Source organism: Myotis myotis, unplaced genomic scaffold (assembly GCF_014108235.1).
Source record: "Myotis myotis isolate mMyoMyo1 unplaced genomic scaffold, mMyoMyo1.p scaffold_m19_p_11, whole genome shotgun sequence".
NCBI classification, from domain to species: domain Eukaryota; kingdom Metazoa; phylum Chordata; class Mammalia; order Chiroptera; family Vespertilionidae; genus Myotis; species Myotis myotis.
Window position 1 is genome coordinate 32,130,529 of NW_023416315.1, and position 12,536 is coordinate 32,143,064.

Consider the following 12,536-nt stretch of genomic DNA (forward strand, 5'->3'; position numbering starts at 1 on the left):
CTGGGCGAGACTGGCCAAACACATCCTAGGGCTTTCCTGTGTCTATCCCCAGCCCCGATCGTGCACCAGTGGGGTCCCTCGGCCTGGCCTGCACATTCTCACAATCCGGGACCCCTCGAGAATGTTGGAGAATCAGCTTTGACCCAATCCCCACAGGCCAAGCTGAGGGACCAGGCCAAGGGACCCCACTGGTGCACAAATCCATGCACTGGGCCTCTAGTTTCTTCATAAATGCATTGAAGGTCAATTTAGCCCTCAGAAGAAATTTTGTTCACTTCCATTAAAAAACAAAATTGACTCCTCTGTGGTCTTTTAAAATAGCCATAAAAAAGCAACAACATTAAGTTTATCCACATAACAGTTTTCCCTCCCTTTGCTATAAGTTTAACCTTTAAAGCTTTAAGACTTTGAAGCATAAGATAATTTAAGAAGAAGAAACTCTCCTAAGTATGGGGGATTTTGTTATTAATTTGTTTGTTTGCTTTTACTTTTTTTCATTTGGAAATGGACATAAGAAGGACCACTTGAAAAATATTAAAACTCTGTCCAGCTCAAAACATGAATCCAATTTTAATGCACTATAATTACAAACTATGAGCAATCTATTTCTCACTTGTTCAGTGAGATGCTATAGGAAAAAGTCATTAATCACAGGAATGCAGTGCCTGAGTTATCTTCTGAGAGATTCACGATTCACATTAGCAAAAAAGGAAAGCCCAGGGAAAAGAGCTTTGTTTAACCAGTTTAATGCAATAATTTTCTAACTCACTTGACCACAGAATGCTTTTTGGAAAATGTATGTTTAATACTTATTACAATCCACCAAAACTGTTTAAAGATCATTCTTTGGAAATGCTTCCATGGCAATAAAGGATTTTCATTGATTTGAAAGAACAGAGCTTTGTTAATATTAGATGAAGTTAAAAATAAATCACTCTGATTAGTTTTAAGGTTTATTTATTTTCCATTACTTCATCTTCACAATCTGAACACTCAATAAAATACATTTATATTGCTTACAAAATCCTATTCCCAAAAGTGAGTTTTGTAGAACTTATCTCTGATGTTTAATACAGTATTGGTTAGAATTTTAAATGTTAAATTTGGGGAGAAAGTCAGAAAATGCCATAATGCTTTCCCCGGGTCTTTACTTTGGTTGAATAAGTAAACCATAGGTACAGTTCTTACAGAAATGATGGATTTATGTCCTTTTAAAATAAAGTATATGTCCACTACATGACCATTGTGATGATGCTTGAAGGAGAAAGTTGAATGCAGTCCCAGCACTACCTACTTAGAGCTAAGCCGCACATCACAGGGTAGGGGCTCAGGTCTCTACTTGACTGTTCTCACTTCAGACATCAGCTACAACTTTGGGGATTCACAGATTAACTTTACTACTGAAAAGCTGGCCACAGATTTGGGGGTTCTCACCACCCCATCGGGTCCATTAGTTTACTGGAATGACTCCGAGAACTCGGGAAAGAACCATACTTACATTTACAGTTTTATTATAGCAAAAGATCACAGTCATAACCAGCCAAAATAAGACACAAAGGCAAGGTCTGGGAAGGTCCCCCAAACAAGGCTTCCATGTTCTTTTCCATGGCACCAGGAGGCATCACCGTCCCTGCACATCAGTGTTTATAATCAACCAGAAAACTGACCTGAGCTTTGGTGTCATTGTTATTGGGGTTTCGTCACGTAGGCATGATTGACTGAATCATTGACCACATGGTTGGTTGAACTCAATCTTCCCGCCCAAGAGGTTGGTCAGGTATCATGCTGCTTAAAGCCCCAACACTCTAAACACCTGCTTGGTCTTTGAATTCAATCAGTCTCCCTCCTGTCAACATCTTTTTAGCATAAACTCATGTGTAGTGCAAGGGGCCCTCCAGGAATAGCAATGATACTCCTAACACTCAAGTTTAGGGCATGGAGGCTATTTCCCAGTAATCAAGGTCAAAGATCAACCTAATTCTTTATTGTGCAACAGAAAGCCTTAGAGTTTGCTATAAGAAATGGCCTTGATAATGAACTTATACAGAGATGTATCTATGAATCTTAATGTGCCTTATCATTGGATAAGCTTCCAGTATTGGAATAACAATATCAACAAAACCCCACGGCCTTTAACACTAATGTTGAAATTTCCTGAATCTTTAAGTACTTAGCAGAATGGAGAGATATGCCTTCATATGTATATAAAACAAATAAATATAAATAAAATTAAAATAGCATTATACTGTAGTAATATCAATTTATCTGAACAGTTCTCTATGAAAATTTTAATTGCCCAGTATTGATTCCAATTGAATGAGTAGAACATTCAATTATAAGAGTTCGGTTATACATATAGTTGTTTGGTTTCCCTGGGTTATCCAGTTATCAGCTTTTAATATATAATTACAAAAGAATATCATGTTCATTTGGGGATATTTTAAAAATATTTTTAAACCCACACAGACAACAATAGATAAATTTATAGATAAATGCTCTCATTCCTGTTGCAATCATATGTACATAATACACATTTAAGCAGGAGAGATTTTTTTGAGGTCACTTTGGAGATTAATCCAGATGTTTCACATACAGTGCCAGTGTTGCTTATTCACACAGCTGTAAATCAAAACCAACCGATATTTTTTCATGTGTTTTCAAAATGATTTTTTTTACTCTATCAACAGTGTACCTTTCAACAGCACAGCGTTAATCATTGTGAAGGTTGTTGACAGCTACTTTATCTGCAATTCACAGTTCAAATGAATGAGGTGATGGGATATATCTAAAAGGCAGTATGTCCTCTGGTTGCCACTTTAAGGCTGTTAGTGTTTTGCATCCATTTCAACCTCAACGAACAGTCATAGGATACAAAAAAAATATGATCAGAAGTCAGGAGTTTGATTTTTCCATGTGTCAAATTCGGTGTTGAACTGCTAAAAGTTTTAACACCTAATTGTGAAGTCATTTATTTTATTCCAGTATTCCTCAGAAGCCATAAATTGCTACAAGATGCCAGCCATTTATTTAGCCTTAAAACACATCAAATGTTCTGTCTTTCAATCCCCCATGATTATCTAGCAATTCACTACTAAAATTAAGGTTTTTAATTGTGCTAGATAAACATGACAGGCAATTATTGAAAGTTGTTACACATCGGAAAATAAAAATGACATGTTAAGCATTATATTCTGCTGCAGTTTTATCTCAGGGTCTACATGTATCTTTTAACAATTTAATACCTTGAGTTTTATTTGAGAGATGTTTCTGGAATATGCTAAGTGTTAAGTGTTACTACTTGATAATAAATGTGAATCAGTCTGAGGTCATCCATGTTAAATCTCACTAATGCCATAATACTTCAACTGACAATGGAAGGAAAGAATTTCCATTTATCTGTTACTCTATGAAGCAGTGACATTAAAGATTATGTGTTTCTGTTTTCCACTACAATTACTAAATAACAAAAGGTTAGAGGTTTACTTTTACAGTCATTTTGAAATTTAACAAGGTGGAAAATGCAATTCTTCTAGAAATATTTCAATAACGTTACCTTTGAAATACTAGTGTCCTTTTGCCAAAGCTATTGATAATATCTGGAAATAATTGGGATTTTAAAAAATTATTGGACTTGCTTAAACATTAATTAGTTTGATGACAGAATGGCATTCACTTGGAAATTAGACATTTTTACATTTTTATTTTATTTCTTAAACTATTACTATGCAATAAAAAACTAATATATTAAAAAATTATTATTGGCCCTATCAGGAATTACATATCTAAGCACCTCATGCTGTTTTAGGTAAATTTATTTACTGGCTGTGCTGTATGAAAAAGATAATGGAGTTTAAAATGTATTTCAACTCAAAAAAGTAAGCAGAGCTTTTGTTTCCTCACCTCAAGCCATATTTAAAGTCAAAATAGAAGATTTAAGTAGATCACTCCATCTATTTGAAGATTGTTATGATTTTCAAAAAAGAATTGATAAAACAATGAACATTGGAAATAACTAGATTTATTTTAAAAAATCAAGACTTAATATTATGATTGATAGTTTCTTTATTATTCTAGGATAACTAGACTGATTTTGAAATCAAATTATTGCCTAAGCACCTTAAGGAATTCTGTCACAGTCCAGCTGGTGTGGCTCAGTGGTTGAGCGCTGACCTATAAAACAAGAGGTCACTGATTCCAATTCCTGGTCAGGGCACATGCCCAGATTGCGGGCCCTCTCTCTAGTAGGGAGCATGCAGGAGGCAGCCAGTCGATGTTTCTCTCTAATCGATGTTTCTGTCTCTCCCTTTCCCTTCCTCTTGCTCTAAAAAGTAATAAAAAGATATTTTAAAAATATCTACTTAGAGATCCAGTACAAACTGTTTATGTGATAATAATTTCTAAATCGAATCCTTCATGTTGATGTAAAATGGTATGACAGAGTGTATTCTTGAATCAAGAACAACTACTCTGCACACAGTATATGACTCTTGACCAGAGGAATTTTGCTTTTCTTACACATTTGCCTTGGGAACAATAGTGATAAATTGATCTAGTGAAATGCCAAGTTGGTGGTAAGGGATTGTTCAAGGAAAATGCTCCCATTTCTCAAAACTAATCGGTAGACTATTGAGTTAATTGGCTGTGTGATTTGACGGAATGAATACTGGACTAGACCTCAGAAAACTTTTCCTCATACCTCACTATATGACCTTGCATTTGTCAATTATCTCTCTGCGTTTGTTTTCTTATCTGCCCAGTAGACCATCCATACCTGCCCAATGCGTTTCTAAAATTTTCAAGCGAATTAAATGAACACAAGGTGTGAAGGTGCTTTGAAATTGGCAGCACTATAAAACTAGGAGACTTTATTTATTTAACAGTCTTCATTTTTCTTTTTCTGGCCTCATTTTCAAAGAAGGGGAAACAGAAGGTGCTAAGTTAAATGGTTCCTTTTGGATAGTGATTGAAAGGGCCTGGCTTTCTTCTTGAGCAAGGTCAAGTTTTTGAGTGGACTCAGAAACTTGACCTTGTGTGACATTAACGGACAGGATTCTGTGGAAAACTGTTATAATTTTTTTAATGAATCATTCTGGCAGAATGCGGATGACATGGCAGCAGGCAGGTTATTGTCAATTAAACAGGAACTGTCAGGGCGTCAGGAACGCTGAAATGTGGTGAGCGTGAATCCTGAGCAGATCATATGGCAGCTGCTCAGCTGTTATTTTAACAGAGTCGCTGTGTGTATGTGTCATTTTCCTGCAACGTTTAATTTGAATCCTTAACGATGGAGACTCTGCATTAGCATGTTGCTGTCAAGTCAAACTTGGATCTTCCAAATGAGCGTCTGGGTGGTGGTGGACGAGTGACACGAGGGAGATGGCCCTCCTCTCGTTTTCCTGCACTCAGGGTACATCGAAGAGGCCTGCATCATCCCCTGCCCCTCTGACTGCAAGCTCAGCGAGTGGTCCAACTGGTCCCGCTGCAGCAAGTCCTGTGGGAGCGGCGTGAAGGTTCGGTCTAAATGGCTGCGTGAAAAGCCGTATAATGGAGGAAGGCCTTGCCCCAAACTGGACCACGTCAACCAGGTATTTTCTCCCATTGGGAATATTAAAGTACTGTGATTTAGATTGATAATGATTTATTCCCCCCACCCCCAATGGACCAAAGTAAATAATAGCCCCTGAATTAGAAATTTGGCTCACTTTATTTTTAGAGTAGCCTGGTTCAATACATGTATATTATTGAAAACCCAAATCAGATATATCATCTCTGTATTCTCAAGCGATCCAGTACCCTGCGTATATATGCATCTGAATATAATGCAATGGAAATCTAATGAAACCTCCCTTTGAAATAATGTCGAGGTATTTAACCTGTAATAAAATTATATCTAACTTGTGTATTAAGAGCAAGATTGTATCATTCTTAGAGTTCCCTAGGACTCTCAAAGAAGACATCTCAATTACCAACCACTTAAATTAAAATCAAAGAAAGTATTTAGGTTCAGGTCTAATGTTAGGGAAGATACACTGTTCATTCATTTAAAATTAGTTGATATAAAATGTTTTAAAATTTTAAATGGCCTCAGAGTCACTGTAAGTATATCTATCAATTTAGTCATTGGCCTTTTAAATCTTATTTTGAACTTTATTTGACTTCAGATGCTCTTTATTAGTTGCTATTAATAGTTGTGTGTTTTGTTGGAAATATAAAGTAAAAGGCTAATAGAGGAAATTGCAACTAATTTAAATGTAACATAAGATACATCAGACAATGATTATCATGTTTGACCTACATGTGAATGAACAAAGAATGAATTTTATATAGTCTGTGTAGATGTTAAAGATGTATATTTAAATCTAAGTCACAATCAAATGAACCATGTCATATGTATGAACCAACCATAAATGTATAGATATAGTTCATATACACATAGACTAATTTTAATCTCCAAACACACTGCCTACCAGGACCCAAACTTTCCTTCCCAAATTAACCTAAATTTGTTCATAGCAATAAAAGTACACTGTAGAGAGAGTAAAAAGAACTTATGAATAAAGGGACTAGGATTAAGAAAGTATAGAATTAAATTCTATAGAAAGAATCTGGATTTTTCCCCAAGTAGCTAAATTTGCCCTTAAATTCAACTAAAAGTTAGTAATATACTGCACTGCTGCCATCTATTGGTAATCGAGCGTCCCTGTGCTTGGGAATGCTTCTAAAGAAAAAGATGTAGCTCCTTGACCCAAGTGAAACAGAATAACTCAACTGTAATGTTTGTAATACAAAACAACACTTTTCTGTGAGTTTTGAAATCTTGAATTTCCAATAGTAAATGTAAATTTTATTAAATTTTGGTCATGGTTCTAATAAAGAGAAATTTTCTTTAATGGTGAATTTGAAAAGATTCAAGACCTCATGCCAAATTGTCTTTGATATGAAAAGTCTTTCCTCTAAGCCATTTCTCTGTCACTCTCCAACTTTAATGTAGTCTAATGCAGAGTTTGAAAAGGACATCTGGGTATCTGTTAACAACGTACTGGTGGTGTATTGAGACTTTAACAACTAAAATATCAAAGCTAAAACAAGAAATAATTCATTTATAAAAATAAACTTTTAAGAATTTATATATTAGTAACGTATTAGAAGAGCAAAGAATATGCAGAGGTTTGTGTTAATGTTGAAAAATGTTGAAGTCACATAGACTTTTTTTACAATTAAATATTCCTCAATATAATCAGTGGTACTTTGACTTGAAAATGGTGTTTGAGGTTCTATTTTCCCATTGAGGAAGCAAATCCTCATTTCTTACGAAATGTGGATGGATGGATGGATGGATGGATGGATGGATGGATGGATGGATGAAGATGGATAGATCGATCAGTCAATCAATCAATCAATCAATCTATAAATAGATAACCATTCACAGTTTGAAGCACAGGACATTTGCAGCTCTGTGTCAGTTCCCTATGATCAGTATGATAAGTATGTTGAGGTCTACGCCATTGTCAGAGTTGTCTGTACTCTGCCCACCTAATATTTTCCGTGACTCTGCTGTTTGCAGTAGTTATTAGTGTATCTTACCTTTAAACAGTGAGTTGGTTTTTCTCTCCCGGGGCCTGAGAAAATTGTTCTAATTATTTACTCCTTATCTCCCCCGCAAAAAAAAAAAATAATAATAATAATGTCTTTTCTATAGGGATAATAATACTTGAAACTTGAAGCATGAGTTCTTCTCATTCAATATACTGACATTTTACTTCTCTTTGCTTCTCCCCCTGTCTTGATTCGTGTGGACTATAACCACTCCAGGCCCAGGTAAGAACTCTTAAACCTCACAGTTCATAACAGAGTGTTGTTTATCTCCTGTTTTACGCCTGACTTCAGGGAATGTATTTTTTTTCTACAATTGCCTCTTATTTTACAGGGAGAAGATATCATATTTTTCATAAAATTTGTGTTCTGCCATTGTTCCCTTTTTATTTCCTAGCACGGTGCCTGTGTTTTCTCATCTTAGAATCAGGGCCTGAGGTGCAGGGGTGGGAAACAAGCTTTCCTTCACCAGCCTCAGCCTTGAAAAGGCACTGACACCTCCTGCTGATGATCTCATGCTTCCCAGGGGGAGGTAAAGGTGCAGGTGACAACGAGTGGGTGGCAGGAGGCGGCTCTGAACTGATCTGTATTCACTCCAGTGTAAGAGATTAACATGCAAGCCATCGAAGGACCAGGAAAGATGGCATTTCCCCTTCGGTTTGTTCCTTCTCCACAAATTGTAATGTTTTCTGCACCAGAAATCAGTCATATCTGAACACAGCTCCCAATATGAATGTGATCATATGACAGTAAATATAGATTCTCACTTCAACAGTGCATATTTTTTATTATTATATGGCATAAATTTACTTTGTCACTTTAATTGGGTGTTTAGTCCACTAAAATTTACACAAAAGAATAGCTCCAAAGAGCTATTTAAATCTATATTATCTGTAATTGGTTATATAAGCATTCATATGCTTTTGTGTGTGTGTGTGTATGTGTGTGTAAAATAAGAGATGGAGGTGGATAATTATAGATTTTGAAATGATTTTTAAACACTTTTTCTATAATGGTTGACTCACCTCTATTGCAGTGGATTGTGATCTATTCATTTCCTTTATTTAGTCATTCTTCTGATTGCAAAAAAAGGCATCCTTGTTCATTGTTCTAAAAATCCTGAAACCAAACAAACACCTCAGACTTGGGGCTGTGAAAGCTTGTATGGATACAGTGCACAATTTGCTTTGTTTCAAGTGGCCTTCCCTGCTGTAGGCTGTAGCTGTGTAATGTGAGACCCAGTTTCAGACCTTGCTTCCAAGCCCTAACTAAAGTTTGAAGATAGCTTTATTTCATGTTATTTATCTTTTAATTTAGTTTCATAAATGGAGCACAAAAAATACAAGTTTTGGTTGTTGCACATATTTTATAAACAAGCCCAATTATTTGAAAATCGCTACTTTTATACACTATTTAATTAAGTCATTCATTTGTTATTCATTCATTTATTTAACAAATCTGTATAGATTGTCTAACATATGAGTACCCTGGGGTAAGTATTGAAGACACACAACACTGTAAACAAGACCGATGGCCTAGGAAATTGCAATACTGTGGGAATGTTATGGAGTTTGGGGCCCTTGGGTTTCCCACGATAGAAATCAGGGGGAACCACCAGAAAAATTTCTAGACAAATTTTACTAAGCTGATATTCAAACACAAGGTAGGCAGCACAGAGAAAAGGAAGGTCCTCCAAACTTACTGGTTGCGGGGGGGTGGGGGGGAGCGGGTGGCGGTGGGGGCCTGCCTCTGTTTGGCAGCTTTTATAAGCTGGAAACAAGGCAGACTTGCACACAAAGGTGGGTGTTTTTTAAAAAGGCTAACTTGTGAAATTTTCCATGTCAGGGTCAAGCGACTTCCTCCTGCTGTCTAGTTGCTTAGCAACTGTCTTGGCAGCTGGACTGTTCACTACTGCCATCCCAGACGGTGTATACCATAGCAGTCAAACTTTGAGCAACTGCATGTGCAGAACAATGGTTTCACTTCTGCAAGGAAGTGGTTAGAAGGGAGAAAAGAAAGCCTACTTCGTTCTTGGTCAAGGAGAAGCTGGGGTGGGGACATTTTTGTAGTCAGCTTATCCAGTGTTCCTTCCGGCCATCTGGTATTCCTTCAGTCCCGGGCTCCAGTCCCTGTGCTGTCTCACTAAATGTGGATCGACAACTACAATGGGGCAAAGGGCACAGCTAGTTCTGTCCTTTTTAGTGCTAGAACTCTCAAGAAATATCAAATAATGGAGAGAAATGAAAGTAGCTAAAATATGTATATAATGATTATTGTGATGTAAAATCTTCCCACTCTCATCAGGTACCTGAGATGAGATCACTGGGAACTGTGTGTGTTTCAGGTGTATGAGGTCGTCCCCTGCCAGAGTGACTGCAACCAGTACCTATGGGTCACAGAGCCGTGGAGCGTGTGCAAGGTGACCTTTGTGAACATGCCAGACAACTGCGGAGGGGGCGTGCAAACCCGAAAAGTGAGGTGAGGCCACGTCGATTTACATAGGGAAGCAAAACACACAAACCTCCCAGTTTCATACCTGCCAACTTGAGCATTCACTCCTTCCCAACCTCCTAATAAGTGGACTTTAGTTTTATTTTTAGGGAATCAGTGTTTATGGAAAACTCTAAAAGATCTGCTTCAAGCAGCAGTTTATCATGTTCGGCTTCTGATTTGGGAAGCTTCGCTCTGAGGTGCTTTTCTTGCAGGAGAGCTGAACCAATGCTGATTTTCAAACCCCAATGACTTGTTCCTTAAAGGCCAAAAATATTTCTGGCTGCATTTTAATAGGAATTTGTCATAAACTCTTGCTCTTTTATATCAAACTGGCCAACTTTTGAATACTTTTTTCTGTTTCAGGAAGCCTTCCCTAAAACAGCATTGGCTAATGCCCCTCATTTCTTCTTCTGCAGCCATACTGACTGGTAGGGTAACCATAGTCATATTTGGCTATTTTCACTTTAAATTTAAATGAATTAAAATTAGAAATGTGTTTTCTAAGTCACACTAGATACATTTCAAGAGCTCAATAGCCATGGGAGGTTTGAGGCTGTTCTCTCAGACAGCACAGTATTTCCATCATCAGAGAGCTCTATTGAGCAGCGTTTTTCTGTAGTACCCTTATGCCCCGCATTGTTACGGAAAGATCTTTTTACTATTATTAATCTCCATAAGTTTCTCCATGCTGAGACCCTGTCATAATCACAGAAACTCCCTAACACCCAATGCAAGTTTGACACTCATTAAATTTTCTCTACAGCCTCTGCATATGATCTTTAGGGATTCTGGAACCAGGGAAACAAATGTATGAGGTTTTATTATTTCCACTTTGTAGAGTAGATTCACAAACACTGATTCACCAAGAACAGGTATCTACTAAAGTGACAGCGTTGGCACTCAAACCCAAGTCTCTTGTCAACTGTTTAACTATCTCAATTTCTTCTAACCCAGCTGAGTGGCACACAGTAAAGACAAATATAAAAACATTCAGAACTTGATAACTCATTTTGTGAAGAAGCTCATTCTCACCCATGACCTAACTACTCATGAATTTGAGATTCATATTTTTTAATCTGTTTCAGTAGAAAAGTAGGACAAATTAATGTTTATATCTTAAAACCCTGGCACACTATGTACAACTTTGCTTCCAATAAAAATAATTTCTGTTTCTTTTTTCAAAAGCCCATCTGAACTCTAAAGTTATTTTTCAGAGGAACTTTTCTAAGATGATGGTGAAGAGGATGTAATGAGTTGATAAGGGAACAGGGAAGAAAAAGAAATAAATTATGCTTCTGCCCTTCTTCTCCATAATTTAAAATTTCACTTTGAATTTAAAAATATTTTTCTTATATTAAGAATTTGATCAGGTTGGTGTTTTGGTTAGTAACAAATATCTTACCTAATAATAGACAAGCATGTAAATTGACCGTCCCTCAGCTACACTCACCAGCCAATCAGAAGAGTATGCAAATTAACCCAACAAAGATGGCGGTTAATTTGCATATGTAGGCGCAAAGTGGCGGAGTGAAGACGGAAGGCTCCGGCTGGAGCAGCGAAGACAGAATGCTCCAGCTGGAGCAGCGAAGGCCTGGGTCCCAGGTGCCGGAGGAAAACCGGTGCCAGCAGCCAGGGGAAGGGAAGACCTACTGCACAAATATCTTGTGCAACAGGCCTCTAGTATATAATAAAGAACAACTATTCTTTCAGCTTTCCCTACAACTATCTCTGTACATGTTGCTTCATTTTTCTCTGTGAATAAATATTCTGAATATTTCCAAACACATCCTAAACTAAGTAACTTTTCAGATCAATTTATTTTCCAGTAAACATCTTTAATGAAAATAGAGAAGAGAAAAGGTCAGCATTGATTGTCATCTCTGATCATGTAATAATGTTTCTGTACTGATTGAGGAGTGGACCTCCCTAACCTTATCCTCAGCTAATTAAGGTCAAAACGTCCTGCTTAGATGCAAGCATTGGGTGACATTTTCGGATACATGAGTCTTTGAGAACAGGATTCAGCATATTCCATCTTGTTCTTTTGCTTTTAGGGTGGTATGACATTTCAAAGGTTGGGTGATAAAAGTGATTTGCTCTGGTGGGAAGAGATATTTTTTCACTGGCATTTTTTTAAAGTGCCAGCACATTGTGATCATAAAAACAGAGCTATTTGGTTATTTTTATTGTTGCTTTTGGATTCTCTGCTGACAATGCACCTCCTTTCCTACACCTGTGGCCTCCAACTTGAGTCTGTACTATGTTTCTGGATATAATTCCGTTTTCTCACAGCATAATTCCTCTCATATAGAAAAAGAAAAGGCCAAGAATTTCAAAAGAGCAAATGAATTTATAGGGTCTTCCTTTGAGGTCAAAACTTGATCCAAATATTTATTATCATTCTAGAGTAATAAAATCATTAACGCAAAATAAAATAAATAAAACTTATA

The 12,536-nt window shown here is 36.9% G+C and overlaps 1 protein-coding gene across 4 annotated transcripts in view; it reads left to right on the forward strand.

The window, feature by feature from the left end:
• Window positions 1-12,536, forward strand: part of THSD7A (thrombospondin type 1 domain containing 7A) — a 319,576-nt gene that overhangs the window by 277,013 nt on the left and 30,027 nt on the right. For all 4 annotated transcript variants that reach the window (XM_036328030.1, XM_036328032.1, XM_036328031.1 and 1 more), the window contains 3 exons: window positions 5,407-5,585; window positions 7,813-7,818; window positions 9,938-10,071. In XM_036328030.1, the coding sequence (XP_036183923.1) occupies window positions 5,407-5,585; window positions 7,813-7,818; window positions 9,938-10,071 (319 nt within the window). The remainder of the gene's footprint in view (window positions 1-5,406; window positions 5,586-7,812; window positions 7,819-9,937; window positions 10,072-12,536) is intronic.